The sequence below is a fragment of the Rana temporaria genome, chromosome 5 (genome assembly GCF_905171775.1).
Source record: "Rana temporaria chromosome 5, aRanTem1.1, whole genome shotgun sequence".
Classification (NCBI taxonomy): Eukaryota; Metazoa; Chordata; class Amphibia; order Anura; family Ranidae; genus Rana; species Rana temporaria.
In genome coordinates this window covers 272191216-272213864 of record NC_053493.1, presented here as the reverse complement: position 1 = coordinate 272213864, position 22649 = coordinate 272191216, and the positions used below count along the sequence as shown (strand labels likewise).

The following is a 22649-nucleotide window of genomic DNA, read 5'->3' as shown; positions in this document are numbered from 1 at the left end:
GGGGTTAACTGTGTTCCCGGGGTGTGTTCTAACTGTAGTGGGGATGGGCTGCCAGAGACATAACAGAGATCACTGTTCCTACTGGTAACAGTAGCTCTGTCATGCCCCTTGTCAGAAAGGGGACTCCGCTTGTTTACAAAGGCAGATCCTTGTTATGCCTCTGTACTAGGCGACAGCGGGTTCCCGGCAGACCACGGGTCCAGTCAACCAATGGGCACGCTCCCACAGTGTGCAGCGGGTGCAAGTGCTCCCCACCATCAGCATGCGCCTGCCCGCAACTGCACCTACACAAACTGACGTACAGCTATGGCTATTAATGCAGGAGAGTCAACCTGCCGCCAAATAAAGACGGCAGCTGGTCGGCAAGCAGTTAAGTCTAAACCTAAAGTGAGCATTCGGACTGGCACGAGCTGGAAAAGGAGACACCTGTTGGCCTGAAGATGATCACTTGGTGGACTGTTTATTGGTTATGTATTGCACTGTGGGGCTATACTGTTTTGTTTGCTTTGCACGTAGTTATTTATTTGATTTATTGGCACGTGTTTACTGAGCAATATGTTTTAAAACGTGGAGTTTGGGTGATCCAAAATTTAAGGCTGTTTCACTAAATGCATTAATGTATTTTATTAGAAGTACTTTGCACCGATATGTGTTTTTGAACAGTGCTGCACTTTAGTTTGTATTTTAGTTTGAGGGAGTGAAACACTTACCAAGTGCTGGCCATAGAAAAATGTAGGCATGGTTGTAAGTTTTTTGGGGGGTTTTCAAGAATGCATTGTATAAATGTAAAAAATGTATTATTTGTATTGTATAAAATGTATACAAATATTATGTTTTATACTGTAGATAATAAAGTAAGAAAACATGCATTCTCTTTAAAGATGCAATTTCACTAAACCCAGTTGTGAACTTGTTTAATTTATCCCTCCATTTTATTTAACCAGCAAAATGTTTTATTGACAAGAGATTAAAATCCAACCCTGCATGGAGCAATGATTTACTTAACACAATCTCCTCTAATCATCCCCTCACCAAGAAACAGCTATCTGGTCTGTTTACTGAACTGCAGATTGGAGGTGTAGAAACTGTAAGTTATTTTTTTTTTATTTGTCCAAATGTACAGTATATTGTCAGATAATATTGTTGTATAATAAGAAAAAAGTGCAGTCAGTCATGCATAATACAAATGAAAAGTATTTAATTTTGTTGAGTTTATATAATTTCTTGTTGTGTATTTGTGTTTTCAGAAAAAAACATGCACAAATGGAAAGAGCACCAGACGAAAAGTTAAGAGTCTAAAGTAGCGATAAGCTTCGAGTTCGAGTCGAACTCATGTTCGACTCAAACATTGCCTGTTCGCCGAACAGGGAACAATTTGGGGTGTTCGCGGCAAATTCGAAAAGCCGCAGAACACCCTGGGAAAGTCTATGGGAGAAATCTAAAGTGCTCATTTTAAAGGCTTATATGCAACTTATTGTCATAAAAAGTGTTTGGGGATCTGGGTCCTGCCCCAGGGGACATGTATCAATGCAAAAAAAGTTAAAAAAAAAACAGTTTTTTCGGGAGCAGTGATTTTAATAATGCTTAAAGTGAAACAATAAAAGTGAAATATCCCTTTAAATTTTGTACCTAGGGTGTGTGTAAAGTATGCCTGTAAAGCAGCGCTTGTTTCCCGTGCTTAGAACTGTCCCTGCACAAAGTGTAATTTCTGAAGGATAAAAAGTCATTTAAAATCACTGCTCTCGAAAAAAACTGCCGTTTTTAAAACGTTTTTTTTGCATTGATACATGTCCCCGGGGACAGGACCCGGGTCCCCAAACACTTTTTAGGACAATAACTTGCATATTAGCCTTTAAAATTAGCACTTTAGATTTCAAACGTTCGAGTCCCATAGACTTTAATGGGGTTCTAAAGTTCACACAAACTTTTGGTCTGTTCGCAGGTTTTGGTGCGAACCGAACGGGGGGGTGTTTGTACTAAAAACAGCCAACGTGTTTTAGGGTCAGAAAAACTCCCTCTTTATCAGTTCTTTAATTAAAATGAGAACCTTTAGCCTGGGTTCACACTATTGTGATGTGGGAACCAGCACAATTCCAGTGCCGGTTCCCGCATCACATCTCCCCCGCAGGCAGTTCACACTGCCCTCTGCGAACAAAGTTAATGACACCCCTAGATCAGTTCACAGATTGCAGTATGAACTGTGGATTTGGACAGCAATCGGATCGCATGGGTGTGAACACCCATGTGATCCACTTCCAGTTAGAAAAAAAAAGACCATATGCCTTTTTTGCATGAATCCAATGTGAGTTCAGCCATACAAACTGTATGGCTGAACTCACATTGCACGGACATCGCATGTGATCGGCACAGCACTGCGGGTGAGAATCACATGTTCGCATATGTGTGAACCTATGCTGAATGGACTCAAAATAGAGCTTTCCTGTGTGAATAAGTGCAGGGAAGCAAATTTCTGGATCAGGAGAATTTCTGGCCAGCAATACCTGGTAAGTAATCAAAATACCTTGAATTCTTTTAGCTTTTGGTCTGGTGCACCTTCCATTTATGCATGTTTTTTCTGGTAGCCTGCTTGGGTACCCAGTGGAGGGTAACTTTCTCTTTCCTGAGCAGCCTAACCTGAGCCAGTGAGCTCTTCAAATGTTTTTGCCCCCTCACTACTTTATATGAACGCGCATCAAAATACCAGCGCTGCTTTTCCTTCATTGTATTCTTGTTTCTCCTTTTTTTCTGTGCATATTTGATCATCATTTCTTTTGTTTTGTGTGAATTTGGCCATCAGTGTGTATTGTTGATTTTTTTTTTATGTCATTGTACTTTGTTTCTCTTAATAATCGTAAGTATACATAAATTGTGCTACAATCATAAAATAATGAAAAGTTTTATGTGCGCAAACAAAATGTCCTTGATAAATGAATTCATTTCCCGTTGTGCACATTCACCAAATTCAAACTGAAAACGTCTTCAATTCTTTGTGAGAGCAATCAAAAACACTAGTAAAAAGATGTGCCCCTTGATTCACTTGCAGATCTACCGTTTCCTCTTTACACCCACTTAATTGATGCAAATCAGTGTCCCCGTACAGTGCCTTCTCATTCACCAGAGGATTTTGACTCTACAGCTATAAGAGTCCCAACAGCTTTGTATATTCCACATCACCTCAAGTCACAAGAAATGGTTCTGTCTGTACTCTCCATCAGCTGATATTCTTTGATTCCCTCCATCAATACACAATGCCACCATCAGGGAATTGTTTGCTCAATATACACCAAGAACAGAGGAATCCAACATAGCAGAATACTATTTTATTAAAAAAAAATAATAATACATAAATTAAAATGTGGTTAAATAATACATAGGTTAAAATACACTCACTTGCATTGTATCAAAGCAGTATTGGAAACCAAAACCTGTATGTGCAGCCTCGGCAGACTCAAGTGTATGTATCGCCGCTGGATCCAGAAATTAAGCCCTTAAAGAGGAACTGCAGTCTGCTCACATAGTTTGTAATAAAAAACACTTTGCATATTATTTTATATATACTGTGATTCAGTGGTGTATTTAGGTTTTGTGCTACCCTAGGCCTAACTAAACTCATGCACCCCCTAATTTAAATTTGACCCACCCCTTCCTATCAAGGCCACACCCCTTGCTGTTTAAGACCCGCCCTGAAATTTTTGAGTGGGGACACTAGTTCTGGGAGCCTGGGGTGGGGGGGCAATGGATTCCCTTAATTTGCATAGATTTCCTCTCACTTCCTGTTTGGCTATGGGGCAGGAAATGAAGGGAAATCTCTGCAATGGGACAGGGATGGTAAAAAAATTAACTGACAGGGGCTCTAACCCTCCCTTACTCTATCCAAAATGAAAAAAAAAGGTGTTGCCTACAGTTCTACTTTAAGCAAAACTTTCTGATAATTTTATGGAGAGGACTAAGAAGATATTACCATGCCAATGGTGCAGCAGAAAACATATAGCACAGTGAGGAAGGTTTGTGGTCCAGGATAATGGGACAGTCAAAATTAGAAGCAGATCCCTCCCCCCACAGTTGCGGAATGCCGGCCGCCCGCATACCGGAAGCAGTGCGGCCGCTTTATGGGGCGCTAGGCTAAGTTGCCTCTCAGCCCAGTCCGCCCCATAAGACTGGCGCTACACTAACAGTGTAGCGCAAGCCAGCGGGGACCCTTTCCGTGCTGCCCCCTGCAAAGTGCTGTCCTAGGCATGGGCCTTGTTGGCCTAGGCCAGGATACAGCGTTGCTGTGGTTCTGTACTTGCCAAATATGCTGCATAAATCTCCCTCCACTGAGTCTGGCTGCATCCATTTTAACTGTGGGCAGCTGAAGCTGCTGCCTGTTCACTTCCTAGATTTACACAGACACACACCTCCAGCTCTGCCGCTTTCAATGGCTGTCTTATGACTCATCCCCCCTCCCTTCCTGGCAAACTCTCACAAGAGTGAGAGAGAGAGCTGTGCATGATGTCATAAGCCTAGGTTTTTTTACCAGACAAGAAACAGGAAGTGGGTTGTATAAGGTATTTACTGGCAGAAACAAAAAGTTTTGCTATCTAAAGTTAAAACAACAAGGGCAGATTGTTTAATAGATGGAGAGATGAAAAAATTACTGAAGTTCAGCTTTAAAAACTATTTTTAATAATTCTTAATTTTATTCATCCATAATATCATTAAGTGAATCACTGCACTATTGTAAAATAGGCATGAAAATTATTTCAAATATATTTAAAATCTGCTTGCGAAAAGAAGCAATAATACAATATACTGTACAAGGATCCAAGCTTTAGATACAATGTGGCCTAATGTGTTATTGTTTTTGTTTAATTTAGACAGCAAATTCTCTATTATGGTTAATATACAATTTATCAAGACACAGTGATGTGCAGGAAAAAGTTCTAGATGAAATCCGAGCTGTTCTACCACCAGGCCAGTCACCATCTGCTGAGCATTTACAAAAGATGCCATATCTGAAGGCTTGCATTAAAGAATCCATGAGGTTATTATTATTTTTACTTAATATTACTGTTTATATTATCATGGATATCAGTAGTAGTAATAGTGGTAGTTGATGAGCAAAGTGATGCAAACAAAAGTGATTTTGAATTTGAATGAGTGGTCTTTTATCTTTTTATTTGTATTTTTTTATGTATTTATTTTACAAAAGAAAAGGTCCAGAATAGCTGAAAGGAGCTTCCCTGTCCCTCAGAAAACTGTCACACCCCTACAAAAAAAAACTCAGCAAAGTCCACTTAAATTTTGCATTTCCCATTAATTATAATATATTTCTTCAAAACAGCATAATTTCACCAAAATGGGAAATTGTATTTTTCTAAACCTTTATATTTTGCTGACATTTCAGGGAAATTAAATGTTTCAGTTTTCCTCATCCCTAATAGTAGCACTATTTGTATTGTTCCATACATCACTTACATTTAAGAGTTCCTAGATTACAGGTTCTATATACAGTAAATCTTCCAAGCTTTGTTCAAATCGTAAAATAATTCTTGGTGCCATTAAATATTCTTACACAAGTAATAATAAAATGTTGAATATATTGAGAATATAATGAATCATTAAAGGTGTGAGGGGAGGTTAAAAACAGTATGATGTTTTCCTCCTATATTTTCTCTTATACCACTATAGAAAGTCATAGGCCCCATACACACGAGAGAATTTATCCGCGGATACGGTCCAGCGGACCGTTTCCACGGATAAATCCTCTCAAAGATTTCCGCAGATTTCTATGCGATGGAGTGTACACACCATCGCATTGAAATCCGCGCGGAAATCCTCTGGCGATGACGTGCCGATTATGACGCGGCGACGGGCGCGACGCTGTCATATAAGGAATTCCACGCATGCGTCAAATCATTACGACGTGTGCGGGGAATCCCTTTGGACGGATGGATCCGGTGAGTCTGTACAGACGAGCGGATCCATCCGTTGGAATGGATTCCAGCAGATGGATTTGTTGTGCATGTCAGCAAATATCCGATCTGCTGGAATCCATCCCAGAGGAGATTTCTCCGCGGAAACAGATCCGCTGGCGTGTACACACCATAGGATCTATCCACAGAAACCCATTTGCTGGGATTTATCTGCGGATGGATTCTATTGTGTGTATGGGGCCATATTGTTAGCAAGAGTGTTAGTTGGGCTCATTTATTTAAATGCCATTTAAATGTTTGGATGTGTGTTAACCACATCTTTGAGCAGGTATAAATGATTGAGAACCTGTTTTTTTGAGGAGACACAAACACAGCAGCTGCCATTTTAAAGCATGTGACGTTCATGCATGCAAATCTAAGGTCCACTTTACTGCCAAGCAAACAAAAGCTGCAAAAAAACTCTTTATAAATAGAAAGGGTATAAAAAATGAATCAATTCTACCGTTGGTCCTAGTTTCCTGAAGGCAAGGGTGACATCACTGCACCTCACTGTCCTCTGTGCACTCACAATCTCATGAGAATGCACACCTGCAATGGGCTGAGGTGCATTTTAATGAGAAAATAGTATCGAATGAGGCAGTTGTGAGGTGCAGTGATGGAACTTGCACCTCTCCAAATCTATAGATATTGGGAATGGGGTATGTTAAGACTTGCAGTGGTTATGGTACTGCGCCCTTCTTTCCATCTCCCAATCGCCGAGCATAAGTGATTATCGCTACCATAGGTGGTAGAGGGATAGTGGAGATAAATGCAGTTTCCAGGTTGATTCTTCCAATGGTTAGAATGTTCCCCCCAAACATGAGCCAAGACTTCATGAAGAGGTTACCAGGCATAGAATAGCTTTATTGAGAGGGCAGGTTACTTATATACACCAAAAGGAATACTTTAAGTAATCAGATGGACAATGACAAACTCCTCCCACAACATCATACAATGGTTTTACTAACGAGCCCCCCCTTCAATAGACCTCTTTTAGGAGACAGACGGCTGTCTCCGATATAATCCACATGAGTTAATTACTGGTCATTTACCCAGACGAGGTGACTCGGGGATAAGCTCTTCTCACCTGCTAAACAATAGAAATTCACACAATGAACGCTTCTTAAGAGACAGACCAAAGTTCATTTACATGACACCGCAGACGATATTATCACAGCAGGCTCTGCCTGGGAGTTATTGAGATCAGTTAAACCAATTATCTCCAGGCAGAGAGCACCCCTATTTTCCCAAAAGTTCGAACACCCCTTTTCCACACAAGGTATCCCTGCCATTGCATATCCCCCGATAGCCCCGATCTGGGGGACCAACCTATCCAAATTTCACCCAGATTGGTCCAGGGGTTCTTAAAAAACAAACAGAACCTATGAGAAAATACAGAATAAAGTCTATTTTCTTCACAGGGTATTTTTTTTTTTTATATTTTTGTAGCATCTTTTTTTTAATAAAGTTTTGTTTTGCAGAAAATGTTGTTTTAGTGGTGGGGCAAGCAAAAGCAGACCTTGGATTAAGAGTCGTATATCTTATAATTTGATTATACTACTGTACACTATATACATTGCAGTTTTATTTATCTAATTGGTATCTTCCGTCAACTAAGCACTGCAGGTTTAGGGACTTCCAGACTGCATTCAAATGAAATGACTTTTTTACATACAGTAACTTAATTAAATATATAATTAAATTTACTGAGATTTTATGAAAAGGCTGTACTCCTTCCATGACAATAAGATTTTAGCAATTGGCAGCTGAGCAAACCCGAGCTTTCAGGAGTATCAGAAACCAAGATGAGGTAAAAACACAGGGCCAGATTCAGAGAGAACTTACGCTGACGTATCTGTTGATACGCCGCGTAAGTTCTAGGATGCGCCGTCGTATCTATGCGCCTAATTCACAGTACAAGATACGCCTGAATTTTGACTTTCTACGACCGACGTAAGTCTCCTACGCCGTCGTATCTTGGGTGCATAATTACGCTGGCCGCTAGGGGCGCTTCCATTGATTTGCACGTTGAATATGTAAATGAGCAAGATACGCCGATTTACAAACGTACTTACGCCCGTCGCAGTAATATATGCCGTTTACGTAAGGCGTACGTCCGGTGTAAGTTTACCCCTCATAAAGCAGGGGTAATTCATGTTAAGGTATGAACGTCGGAAACGTCGGAACAGCCGTCGTATTTTACGTCGTTTACGTAAGTCGTACGTGAATGGGGCTGGGCATAAGTTACGTTCACGTCGTACGCATTGAGCCGTCGTATCTTAGGGAGTATGTGCGACGTGATTTCGAGCATGCGCGCGCATGCGCCGTTCGTACGGCCATGCATTTACATGGGGTCACGATTCATTTTAATACAACACGCCCACTACCTGCCTACTTTGAATTAGGCGGGCTTACGCCGACCTATTTACGTTACGCTGGCGGAAATATGGGAGGAAGTGCTTTGTAAATACTCAGCTTGCCTCTCAATGTTACGTCGGCGTAGCGCATATGAGATGCGCTACGCTGGCACAAAGATACGCCAATGTACCTGAATCTGGCCCACACATTTTTTGATCCCTGGGCAGCAATTCTAATTGCAGGGCACCAGGGGCCAGATTCACAAAGGAGATACGACGGAGTATCTCAGATACTCCGTCGTATCTCAGATACTCCGTCGTATCTCAGATACTCCGTCGTATCTCTCAGAGTATCTATGCGACTGATTTATAGAATCAGTTACGCATAGATATCCCTAAGATCCGACAGGTGTAATTGTTTTACACTGTTGGATCTTAGGATGCAGTACCGTGGCCACCGCTGGGGGGAGTTTGCGTCGTAAACCAGCGTCGGGTATGCAAATTAGGAGTTACGGCGATCCACGACGGATTTTCGCGTTCGCTACGTCGCCGCTAGTCTAGTTTCCCGTCGCAAAGTTAGTCGTCGTTTTTGGTGCCTTAACTTTACACAGCAATCGTATTGCTGTATAAAGTATGGCCGTCGTTCCCGCGTCGAAATGTAAAAATTCACGTCGTTTGCGTAAGCCGTCCGGGAATACGGAATTACGCTACGCGCATCGCCGATCGAAAAAATTACGTCACTTCGCGCAAAGCACGGCGGGAGTTACGAAACGGAGCATGCGCAGTAGGTCCGGCGCGGGAGCACGCCTAATTTAAATGGCACACGCCCATTTAAATTACGCGGGCTTACGCCGGAGGCCGCCGGCGTAGTTTTCATCGCAAGTGCTTTGTGAATCAGGCACTTGCGATGAAAACTTGCGGCGGTGTAACGTATCTACGATACGTTACGCCACCGCACTTCTACCTGAATCTGGCCCCATGTTACTTAAAGGGGTTGTAAAGGTAGCTTCCTTTACCTTAGTGCAGTCCTCCTTCACTTACCTCATCCTTCCATTTTGCTTTTAAATGTCCTTATTTCTTCTGAGAAATCCTCACTTCCTGTTCTTAAGGATGAGGTAAGTAAAGGAGGACTGCACTATGGTAAAGGAAGCTATTTAGGAAAAAAAAATTGTACCTTTTCAACCCCTTTAACAAAACATTGCAGAATGTATCTGAGAATTCTAGAATATCCTGGTGACAAATTTGCTTTACCGTGAACCTCCTGGTTAGACCATTTCTAAAAAGCAGGCACCATGACTATTTTAGTTAAATGCCTTAAAAAGTTTTATGGGCCAGCATTGAAAACAACATTTTTTTTTTTTTTAAATTCAAATATTGTATTTCAGGATCATTTAAGGGTAATATATATCTTTTTTTTTTTTCTAGACTAACACCTACAGTGCCTTTTACCAGTCGAACAATGGAGGAGGACACAAATCTTGGTGGATATGTAATTCCTAGAGGCGTAAGTATTATTGTATGTAATCTAAATGTTTCAATCATTCATATGGCCATTGCATACAGGTACCATGTGCATTTTAGGTACTTGTAAAAATTGTAATAACATATTGTAAATAGTGTTTGGTAATCAAGACATATCCAAAATAGTAAAGGTACAGTAAACCAAAAAAAAAAAAAAATATTTAGTGTGAGCAACCCTTGAAAAAAATATTATTTTATTATGCGTTTTTTTAAATTATTTGATTGGTAGGATATTCCAATCTGGAAAACCATAGCAAGCTTTCACTGCAAACTTTGACTTTTTTATTTCCTTTTGCCTCTGCAAGCAATCTAAGACTCGCTCAATGATTTCTGGAGGCCATTCCATCTGTTGCAGGATTCTATGTTTTTCTTTTCACTGCAATTGTCTCTTTATTCTTTTTTACTAGTGGTAAGCCATACTGCCCTGGGCTTGGTTCAGCAGGGGTTCTGCAGACTTCAAAGATGTTCGCATGCCGAACCCAAACCAGATTAGGATTGATGGGAGCTGAATATGTCCAATAATAATTTTTTCTGGACTAATAGGCAAGGGGTTAAAAAAAAACACAGCGCTCAGGTTGATCCTACAAGCTTGCAGCAGGCACTAAAAGTTCATGATACCAAACCCACCAGTTGTATATAAAAGAGATGTAAAATTGAACAGTGAACACATTAATTAATTAATTAAATTATGGAACGAAATACAAATAAGTCCCAATACTAAAATTACTCAATTACTAATTACTGTCCACATATTTCCCATAGAGAAAACTAATGAAGTCTGTATAAAGTGAATAGTGATAAGCCAAAATTTTCAAATCACTCCAAATAAAAACACCAATGTGTTTGAAGTAAGGCCACTTTCACACTGAGGCACTTCTAAACTGCCAGTAAAAACACTGAGCGCTTTGGAAGTGCTTTTCAGGTGCTTTTGAAGAGCTTTCCATTAATTTCAACGGAGAGGGGAGTTTTTTACAGCCCTTCCAGCCCACTGCCCCAGTGTGAAAGCATTCATTGATTTTAATGGAAATATGTTTTCATGACCTTTTTTGGCACTGTTTTTTAGCGTGAAAGCACCTGAAAAGCGCCAATCAATACTGTTTTACACTATGAGATTGCTTCTTATGCTGGTCATGCATAATACAATTTTGTTGTTCAATTTCCTTTAGATTTACCTTCAATTATGTAGTGCAAGGGCCCTAACCCTTTAAGTGCTAAAATGACATTTTATTGAATATAAGGGTCATAGGGATCCGATAAGCAGCTGATGTTTGTTCTTCTTATCTGGGGTACGCAGATTTACCTCAAGCACCTGGACCTGGTTGTTTTTCTTTTGGTCATTAGAAGATTTTGTCGTATCACTATTCACTTCATATGGACTTTATTAAATTTCTCTATGGGAAATATGTAGACACTAATTAAATAATTTTATTATTGGGATTATTTGGTATTTCTTTCCACAATATTTTGAAGTATTTTGTGTTCATTGTTTGACAATAATTTTACAGGACTGCACTTGCTTTTTTTTTTATAAAATAGGCAGTAATGTGTGAAAAAATAGCATGGGGGGGGGGGGGGTGTAACACTGCCCTACGGAACATTTACCAATTGAAAAAAAAGTTAAATCTATTCAGCTAGAAGATGTACATTTTAGCACTGACATATATAAAGTAGAGCCCTCATTTAGAGGGGTTATGAGAAATGTCCCTCCCCAAACAGGATATTGCACTAAACCTGTAAGTAAATAGGAGAACCAGGACCTTTGCTAAGTGGAACTGTGGGTTTCATTATAAAGTTGTCAGTTCCTCCACCCAGGACAGGGCCTATGTGAACAGAGGGGTTTCTCTTCCAGAGAAAGTAACCAGTAATCTAATCAAAGTAATTGTGAGCAAAGGAACTCCTGCAACCATCATATAATATTAACCCCCCTGACGGTAAACCCGAGCGCGACTCGGGGTTGGTTTTACATGTTAGGATCGGCAAACCCGAGTCGCGCTCGGGCTGGACGGGCTTACCTTTCGCTGGATCCACAGGCTTGGTTTACTCACCTTGTCCCTGGATCCAGCGATGCCACCCGCTGTGTGAGCGAGCGGGACCTCCTCGCTCGATTCACAGTCCCCGTGTGACGCCGATCTCCGTTCCCTGTGACGTTACGACGCACGGGGACGGAGAACGGCGCCAAATTCAAAAAAGTAAACAAACACATTACATACAGTATACTGTAATCTTATAGATTACAGTACTGTATGTAAAAAATACACACCCCCCTTGTCCCTAGTGGTCTGCCCAGTGCCCTGCATGTACTTTTATATAATAAAAAATGTCATTTCTGCCTGCAAACTGTAGATTGTCCAAAAGTGTCCCTTTATGTCAAAAATGGTTTTAGATCAGCTAGAAAACAGCGATAATAAATTATAATCACTTGCAGAATTGTGCGATAGCGATTTGCGGGGAAATTCGTCATAAAAAAAATAAAATAATGACAGCGACAATTCTGCAACTGCAAATTTCAGTGATTTTGAGTTGATTACATTATTGAATAATTTTTATTATAATTATATTATTATTTGTTATAATTATTTATAATTATTTATTATATTATAATTTATAATTTTGTTTTAAAAAAAAAAAATCATACCCGGGATGCCTACAAGACTCTTGCTTGGTCAGATTTAAGTGAGTTATTTCTAAAAATTACAGGCCTACAGTATAAAACACCAATTTCCTTGCAAAATAAATGTACCGCTTTTGGTACGTAATTCCAGACAGAATCATACCGCCAGGGAGGTTAACCATATGTATATAGATACACACCAGTATGGAAATAATGCAAGCTTTATATAAGAAAGTATTAATAATAGTCAATACATACAACATACAAACAGGTATTATCAGCAACAAGACCTGACCCTTAATCAAAGCATGCAAACTGGCTGACAAGGTGGGTAGTGGGGGGGGGGGTGCGCAGCCCTCTTCTCCAAAACCATACTAGGTCACTTGCCCTTAAGATGTGGGTTCCATGCCAGGGGGCACCTGTCATAGAACTTGGCTATAGCTGTTTGAAAAGATCTGGGGCAGACAGCTTGCTTTCTACAGGTTTCTGTCAATGCCTACTGGATACCTTTTGCAAAGTTTGTTTTACTCTTTATCAGTGTTCTAAATCCTCAGCAAATACTTCTGAGGGGAGTTTGTCAGCTGGATTGACATTTTTTTCTGGGTTATGTTGAAATGTGCATGCTTGCTGTATAATGTACATGTGTCTGACCACTATCAAATCTCCACCTTAGATTGTTTTTTAGACTTATGAAATTGTACTTATTATTATTATTTTTTATTTTTATTTTGGTATGCAATGTTTTTCTCACTTTAAACTTTGAATTTTTTAATGACATTTGTTTTTATTTTTATTTGTTTATAGGTTATCACAATGATTAATTTTCATGCAATGACATGGAATGAAGATTACTTTCCTGATGCACGAGAATACAAACCTGAAAGGTGGTTGAAGCCAAGAGCTTCAGTTAACCCATTTGCAAGCACTCCTTTTGGAGTTGGAAAAAGAATGTGTGTTGGAAGACGTTTGGCAGAGTTGCAGCTTCAGTTGGCTTTGTGTTGGGTAATACTAACATAAGTATATTTGTGATATGATTGATTATGGTGTTGAAAAATGTTGAAAAGTACAGGTGAAACTCGAAAAATTAGAATATCGAGCAAAACTTCATTTATTTCACTAATGCAACTTAAAAGGTGAAACTAATATATGAGATAGACTCATTACATGCAAAGTAAGATAGTTCAAGCTGTGATTTGTCATAATTGTGATGATTATGGCTTACAGCTCATGAAAATCTCATGAATACCCCAAATCCACAATCTCAGAAAATTAGAATATTACATGCAATCATGCAATCCAATAAAAAAAAGGATTGTACATAGAACAATATCGAACCTCTGAAAAGTATAAGCATGGATATGTACTCAGTACTTGGTTTTGGCCCCGTTTGCAGCAATTACTGCCTCAAAGCAGCATTGCATTGAAGCTCTCAATGCCCTGTTGCACTGCTGAGGTGTTATGGTCGACCAATTGTGGCCTTCAGCTCTTCTGCATTGTTCGGTCTCATGTCTCTCATCTTCCTCATAGATTCTCTATGGGGTTCAGGTTAGGTGAGTTTGCTGGCCAATCAAGCACAGTAATCCCACGGTCCTTGAACTGGGTTATGATGCTTTTGGCAGTGTGGGCAGGTGCCAAGTCCTGCTAGAAAATGAAGTCAGCATCCCCTAGAGCTCGTCTGCGGAAGGAAGCATGAAGTGCTCCAAAATCTCCTGGAAGACGGCTGCGTTGACCAACACCAGAGGATGACATGGCTCCTCAAATCAACACAGACTGTGGAAACTTCACACATCTTGCAGTGTGTGCCTCTCTATTCTTCCTCCATACTCTGGGTCCTTGGTTTCCAAATGAGATGTAAAATTTGCAGTCATCAGAAAAGAGGACTTTGGACCACTGAGCAACAGACCAGGCCTGTTTTTCTTTAGCCCAGGTAAGATGCTTCTGATGTTGTATATTGTTCAGCAGTGGCTTGACAAGAGGAATACAACATTTAAAGCCCATGTCCAGGACTCGTCTGTGTGTGGTGGCTCTTGATGCACTGACTCCAGCCTCAGTCCACTCCTTGTGAAAGTCCCCAACGCTTTTGAATGGCCTTTTCCTGACAATCCTCTCCAGGCTGCGGTCATCCCTGCTGCTTGTTCACCTTTTTCTTCCACACTTTTCCCTTCCACATAACTTTCTATTAATGTGCTTTGATACAGCACTTTGGGAACATCCAACTTCTTTTGCAATTACCTTTTGAGGCTTTTCCTCCTTATGGAGAGTTTCAATGATGGTTTTCTTTACAACTGTCAGGTCAGCAGTCTTTCCCATGATTGTGATTCCTACTGAACCAGACTGAGCGACCATTTAAAGGCTCTGGAACCCTTTGCAGGTGTTATGGCTTAATTAGCTGATTAGAGTGGGACACCTTGAGCCTAGAATATTGCACCTTTTCACAATATTCAAATTCTCTGAGATTGTGGATTTGGGATTTTCATGAGCTGTAGGCCATAATCATCACAATTATGACAAATCACGCTTGAACTATCTTGCTTTGCATGTAATGAGTCTATCTCATATATTAGTTTCACCTTTTAAGTTGCATCAGTGAAATAAATGAACTTTTGCACGATATTCAAATTTTTCGAGTTTCACCTGTATATGTATATAAATATATATTATATATGTATATTTTAAATAAGCAGAAGGGATGTACCCACAATTACATTCCTCTCTTCTAAAGGAAAGGGTGCATGTATCTTTGAGCCCTGGTTCACACTGGGTACGATTTGGAACGATTTGAGATGCGATTTGACATGTCAAATGCGACACGGCAAAATCGCAGCCGCGAAATCGCGGTAAAATCGCGCATTTTACCGCAATTTTGAATTCGCAGCAGTGTGAACCTAGGCTGAGACATATTTAAAAAACTCTGATGGTAAAATCATGCACATCATGATGGATTCCCTTACATTCACTGCTCATTTTAGTGGGAGCATTTTTGAGAAAATGTGGTGTGCCTGTTCAATGAATGCACAGTTGATCTTGATAAATCACACACGATGTAGAAATGTTGAATTTATTATACAGTCTAATTGTCAGTTCTTGGAAATAGTCAGTATCAGCCTGGGATGTATACTGATAACTTCATGTCAAGCGCAAAGCTTCCTGCCATACTCATTTAATAGTCCACATGTCCTTCAGCATTTGGGAATGCTTTAACCACTTCAGCTCCGGAAGGATTTGCCCCCTTAAAGGGGTTGTAAAGGTTAATTTTTTTATTTTCTAAAAAGGGTTCCTTTAAGCTAGTGCATTGTTGGTTCACTAACCTTTTCCTTCAATTTCCCTTCTAAATGTATTTTTTTCTTTGTCTGAAATTCTCACTTCCAGTTTCTCCTCAGTAAGCTTGCCCCCATCATCCGAACCGTTCTGGCTGGGGGTTAGTCAGCGTGCTCGTCCCCTCCCTTGGCACTACATCCCTGCAGGGAATAGCTGTGTTCACTAGCCCATTATGCTTTTGTTCACAGCGTCTCCCCGCAGGGATGTAGTCCCAAGGGAGGGGGCGAGCACGCTGACTAACCCCCAGCCAGAATGGCTCGGATGATGGGGGCAAGCTTACTGAGGAGGAACAGGAAGTGAGGAATTCAGACAAAAAAAAAAAAAAATAGAAGAGAAATCGAAGGAAAAGGTGAGCCAACAATGCACTAGCTTAATAGAACCTATTTAGAAAAAAAAAATGAAACTTTACAACCCCTTTTATGACCAGGCCAATTTTTGCGATACAGCACTGTGTCGCTGTACCCAAACAACATTTTTTACCCACAAATAGAGCTTTCTTTTGGTGATATTTGATCACCTCTGCAATTTTTATTTTTTGCGCTATAACCAAAAAAGACCAACAATAAAAATAAAAACAGCATCGCATGATCGCGCAATCGTCGGTCAATGCGACGCAGTGCCGTATTGCAAAAAATGGCCTGGTCATTAAGGGGGAAAATCCTTCCTTCTGTAAGTGGTTAAACTAGGATTTGCCTTCCATGTCCCAGTAGAAAGTAAAAATGGGCCCTGAAGGGTTTCCTCCAATTTAGGAATTCTTAAAAAAGGTGGCAAAAGTTCCATCATTCTGCAGGATATATTTACAAATAATTGAATTAATATTGGATTTGTAGCCACTGATGTTACAGAAAGCTCTCAACATTCACAATGACCTTAAAAAAGTGATTTGTCTGAATTCCCACACTTGAGAAAAGTTGATAAGTGCAGACAGAAGAGGTGGTTCTTTCTGTTTTGGGACCTTGCATCAAATAGGATAAAAAATATTAAAATGAAGAACAATAAGGTTTTTTTAACTGTATTTATGTCATTTATTTTTACAGTTACCCAACAAGTTACTTGTACCCATTGAGGGTTATTTTTCCACTGGCGATGCCCCTTTTTTTGTGTGGGGGGCACACACTTTCTGTTCTCCTGCTATGGATATACCATCATTCCAATGGCTGAAACAGAGGATAAAACACAGGTTCAGTTCTCCTCGCTGGTGGTCATTCCCCCTCGCAGCCTGAAAGATTTTATTTTAAAACATGTCCAAACAATAAGCAGGGAATGTGACATTCACTCTTTTAAAATAAAATGAATGTTGCAATAGGCATTTTTATCCCGCTAAACAGACTTAATTTCTAACTGGGTAAATGTACAGTGAATGTGCAGCAAATGTACTCATGAATTCTTTATGACCTGTTCACAAAACACTACAGTATATGAAAATGTGTGCGTTGAGGTACATTTCAGAATGAATGGGTTGCAATGCACCTTGATGCTTGAAACAATAGTGCAGGCTTCATTTTTCACATCACACTGCATTGCACTGCGTTGTATGTTGTCATGAACTGTAGAGCATTGCGGAGATGCGTCAGGTGCAATTCAAAGTGAATAGCACTGCAGTGCACCAACACAAGTAATTTATATTACCATGCTTTGCGGTAACATGCAAGTTTACTACATACTACTGCATAGGGTGGTGTAAGTGGGCCCTTATAAATATGCCCATATGAAAAAGTGTACTTAATTTGAGGAAAAGTCATCTAGAAATACAGTTGTTTTGAAGACTAATATTTAAAGCAAAGTTATGAATGTTTAATTTTTTACTTGTTTTTCTAGATAATCCAAAACTTTTACATATGTGCAACTGACAATGAACCTTGCAAAGGCATTATCTCAGGGCTCATGATTCCATCACGACAACTGCCTGTATCTTTGAAGAAGCGATAGTTACTCTTACGGTTCATATTTTTAGCAATATGTATTTCTTTAAAAATGTGTAATGATTCAATTGATTAATATATAACATTCTTATCTTTTTAAATACGGTTATGCCAAAATGTTTGATATAACTGCTTACAAATAACATTTTATTTTGTTTGATAGTTTTTTAATATTGCCAAAATGTTTACTGTGTTTTGCTATCTTATAGATAGATATGTGCTATATGTATTTGAATTTTACTTATTAATATTATTCTGTAGTAAAAACACACATTTTTCAGAAAAGATATGTATTTATTGTGTTGCATTTAAACCCATTAACTTTACAATTAACACAAAAGAACACAATTGTAAAATGTTTTTGTCCATTGTTATGTGTGCAATATTTCATAACAATACCTGATTTAAAAAAAAAAGAGGAACCTCCTTTTAACATATTTTTGATCATAATAAATAAATACAATATATACAAAACCAATATATATTACCTTTAGAGTGACACTGTCAATCAATTATAATTGGCTACAAAGCAATCCCTAAAAAAAGAAGAGGGTAAATACTAGGGATGAGCCAAACACCCCCCTGTTCGGTTCGCACCAGAACCTTCGAACGGACTGAATGTTCGCGCGAACATTTAGAACCCCATTGACGTCTATGGGACTCGAACGTTCGAATTCAAAAGTGCTAATTTTAAAGCCTAATATGCAAGTTATTGTCGTAAAACGTCTTTGAGAACCCGGGAAAACGTCTTTGGAAAAAAGTTTTAAAAACTGTCGTTTTTTCAGGACTCCTGAAAAAACGACCGTTTTTAAAACTTTTATTCCATTGATACATGTTCCCTCGGGCAAGACCCGGATTCTCAAAGACGTTTTCACAGGCATACTATAGACACCCTGCAGGTACAATATTTAAAGGAATTTTTCATTTATTTTTTATTTAAGCATCATTAAAATCACTGCTCCTGAATCTTTAGGTGCAAACTACAGAGCATATGGCCAGTACACACCAAGTAGCTTTAGGTGCAAACTACAGATCACACGCCCAGTACACACCAAGTAGCTTTATGTGCAAACTACAGAGCACACGGCCAGTACACACCAAGTAGCTTTAGGTGCAAACTACAGAGGACACAGGCAATAAACCACGTAAGAATACTGCAGCTAGCACAATCACCTGCCTGCCAGTAAATTAGGAAGAACTGATCTAGCTAAACTATACAGTGTATAAATATATGTACAACACCTGGGATGTATATATATCCTCTACACACTGTAACATTAACTGAATAGCCTGCCTGCCTGCCTGCTCTATCTACCTGCAAAAAAATTACACTCTCTCTGTCCTCTCTTAACCACCGCAACACACTACACAAGGCCGACCTGCAGGTGGCCTTCTATAGTGTGGGGCGTGTACTAAACCCCCTGAGCCATAATTGGCCAAAGCCATCCTGGCTTTGGTCAATTATGGCTCTCTGTTTTTTGCAAGCTGTGATTGGCCAAGCATGCGGGTCATAGTGCATGCTTCGCCAATCATCAGCCAGCGATGCCACAGTGAATTATGGTCTGTGAAACGTAACTCGAATTTGGCGCGAACGATCCGTTTTGTTCGTATTTCGACGAACGATCGAACATACGATGTTCGAACATGAGTTCGACTCGAATACGAAGCTCATCCCCATTTCTCACTCCACACACTGTTTAGCAGTGTGGGGAGTGAGAAATGTAAGTATTTACCCCCTTATATTGCTGTTTCTAAATTTTGCTGTGAAGTCTACAGGCAAACCAACACTTTCAGGTCTATCAATCTATTTTAAATGCTGAACTACACAGCCTGCACACTCGTACAGAGGTGACCATTACAGTACATTGGTTTTGACTAGGGATGAGCCAAACACCCCCCCATTCGGTTTGCACCAGAACCTGCGAACAGACCAAAAGTTTGTGTGAACTTTAGAACCCCGTTAAAGTCTATGGGACTCGAACATTTGAAATCTAAAGTGCTAATTTTAAAGGCTAATATGCAAGTTATTGTCCTAAAAAGTGTTTGGGGACCCGGGTCCTGCCCCAGGGGACATGTATCAATGCAAAAACAAAGTTTTAAAAACTGCAGTTTTTTCAGGAGCAGTGATTTTAATAATGCTGAACGTGAAACAATAAAAGTGAAATATTCCTTCAAATTTCATACCAGGGGGAGGGGGGTGAATAGTATGCCTGTGAAGTAGCGCTTGTTTTCCGTGCTTATAACAGTCCCTGCACAAAATGTAATTTTAGAAGGAAAAAAAGGCAGAGGGCGCGGGGTCACCCGTCACATCACTGGGAAAGCCTGGATTTTCCCTTGCGTCAGAGGGGGACAGGGTCAGGTGATGGGTGGCCCCACCCTCACCTACATAAGAGATGTCACTGGCTGAAGCCACGTCATTCCCGGTCTGTCTCCGGTGGAGACAGGTGATGCGCTGCACTGGATGGACATCTCATCGCTGGATTCTGGACCTGGATGAAGAGGAGATCTTCTCATTGCTGGACCCCGGAGAGGGGATCACCCATCGCAGGATACCGACAGCGTTGGAGCGGAGACCGAGAGTGGATTACCACCGCTGGAATATTTTTTTTTTTTTAATAAAGGACTTTCCCAGCGGTGTCTGTGTTTTTTTTTTACAATTGTTACACTTTCTTTGTGAAATGGTAGGGGTACAATGTAACCCATTACCAATTCACATAGGGGGGCTGGGATCTGGGGGTCCCCTTTTTTAAAGGGGTCTTCCAGATTCCGATAAACCCCCCGCCTTCAGACCCCCACAACCACCGGACAAGGGTTGTGGAGATGATATATGGGGACATGGTGCTTTGAGGGGTCACAGCCCCCCAAAGCATCCTCCCAATGTTGAGGGCATGTGGCCTGGTATGGTTCAGGAGGGGGGGACGCTCTCTCGTCCCCCCCTCTTTTTGTGCGGCCTGCCAGGTTGCGTGCTTAGATAAAGGGTCTGGTGTGGATTTTTTCCACGCCATTTTTAAAAAAAAAATTGGGGTGGAGTTCCCCTTAAAATCCATACCAGACCTGAAGGGTCTGGAATGGATATTTGGGGGGAACCCCATGTAATTTTTTTTATTTGACGCAGGGTTCCCCTTAATATCCATACCAGACCTGAAGGGCCTGGTAATTGAATTTGGGGGGCCCCCACGCATTTGATTTTAGTCGACAATTTATTATAGCCGCGAGTGATTTTAAATGATTTTTTTTCCTTCAGAAATTACACTTTGTGCAGGGACAGTTCTAAGCACAGGAAACAAGTGCTGCTTTATAGGCATACTATGCACCTCCCCCCTAGGTACGAAATGTAAAGGAATATTTCACTTTTATTGTTTCACTTTAAGCATTATTAAAATCACTGTTTTCAAAATGATGTAATTTCTATCAACAGCTAGATCGTATTGCTGTAATATTTTCGGCCATCACTTCCGGCCCTTCCATCATAACTAACAGGTTTCCTGTATTATCTCTAGCTTGAAAAAGTAGTGCACAAAAGCGCCCTAACATACTGTAGCACGTTGCATGTTCTGAAACACGTCGCAAAGCATCCTGGGATCTGTGATGTCGGTACTCTCTCTCTTACTCAATCAACTAAATCAAATATAAATTGGGTCGTGTGTAAAAAGTTTATGTTCCCTGCATTTGATACTCCATGTCATATATAAACAAAGAAAGAACTTTCAAATGAATGCCAACAGCAGTGTAAATGTGAGCCACCTGGCATCACAGTGAGCTTAAAAGAAAGAAATATACTCTGCTCTCAGCTATACAGTGTAACAAGTGCAAAAAACAATATGATTCACAGTGATATATTAACAGTCTCAGTCCTACTTCAATGGGAGGTAAAGTGCTCATGATCAGAAACAAGTGCTCCAATTCGTTGTGCAGATACAGGTGCCCCACATGGATGTGCACTCACCCTTATGAGTTGACCATCTATCACTAGAATGGTCACTTGCGCCTTTGTCAGAAAAGGGTACTCACTGAGGCCAAGATGCCGAGAGCGGCTCACTCTTGCGACTAAGCGCACTCCACCCCCTGGAGATGGGACAGAGGGTGGATGGCACAAAAAGGCAGGACTTGCGTGAAGGTCACAGAAGACAGGTACAGGAACTGATGGTGATCAGAATGCAGCTTGTGTAGTTGTGCAGAAAGTCCCGAGCAGGCCGAGGGTCAAACATCCAAAAGGGGGAAAGTCCAAAGGAAAGCAGAGGGTCAAGTACTGGAGACTGGAATGAGAGAGTGGGTAACCGCTCAAAGAGAACCAGGTAATCTGATTCCTGTGGTCCGAGCCAAGGGTGCAGGCAGTGCAATCAAAATGCAGGTTAGGATGAAGGAAAAAAGCTGGGACAGCCGCACTCCAAAAAGGTATGTAAGGTATATATTCACTCATTTTACTGTTTACACACTAGCTATGAAGAAGCACTAAGGCATAGTGCGAAACGTCAGCTTTTCTTTTGTTGTGCTGTTTTTTGCTGTGGCATGTATTTTGTGATTTTTAATTAAAGGAGGAGTTTTTTTGGAGTGCGGCTGTCCCAGCTTTTTTCCTTCATCCTAACCTACTGGAGACTGGAGGTAATCCAGGTCATAGGCAAGAAGGTCAGGTGCAGGATGCTGGCAGCAAAGTCTGGGTCACAAGCAGGGGGTCAAACACAGAAGATAGCAGCGAAGTCCAATAAGCAAAGCCAAGAGTCAGGTAAGGAGAGATCAGAGTAGTCCAAAGGCAATCCGGGTCACAGCAGTAAATCAGGCAGGCAGGAAACAGGAACTCAGAATCACAGGAAGCTGAAGACAAAACAGCAATTTGCTTGGAGATTTGCTCAGCTTATATAGGCAGCCAGGATGTCATGTGACATGCTGAATCAGATTGAGGGTGTTTACTTCCTGACAGGCAGCCAGGATGTCATGTGACATGCTGGACAGATTAAAGCTGTTTATT

General features: G+C 40.5%; 1 protein-coding gene across 1 annotated transcript in view; it reads left to right on the top strand.

Moving 5' to 3' along the window:
• LOC120940805 (1,25-dihydroxyvitamin D(3) 24-hydroxylase, mitochondrial-like) overlaps positions 1-17864 on the top strand; it is a 47666-nt gene extending 29802 nt beyond the window's left edge. The window contains exons 7-11 of the mRNA XM_040353861.1: positions 945-1087; positions 4857-5023; positions 9737-9815; positions 13248-13445; positions 17580-17864. Coding sequence (XP_040209795.1) covers positions 945-1087; positions 4857-5023; positions 9737-9815; positions 13248-13445; positions 17580-17690 — 698 coding nt within the window. The 3' untranslated portion in view covers positions 17691-17864. The remainder of the gene's footprint in view (positions 1-944; positions 1088-4856; positions 5024-9736; positions 9816-13247; positions 13446-17579) is intronic.
• Positions 17865-22649: the final 4785 nt, after the last annotated feature.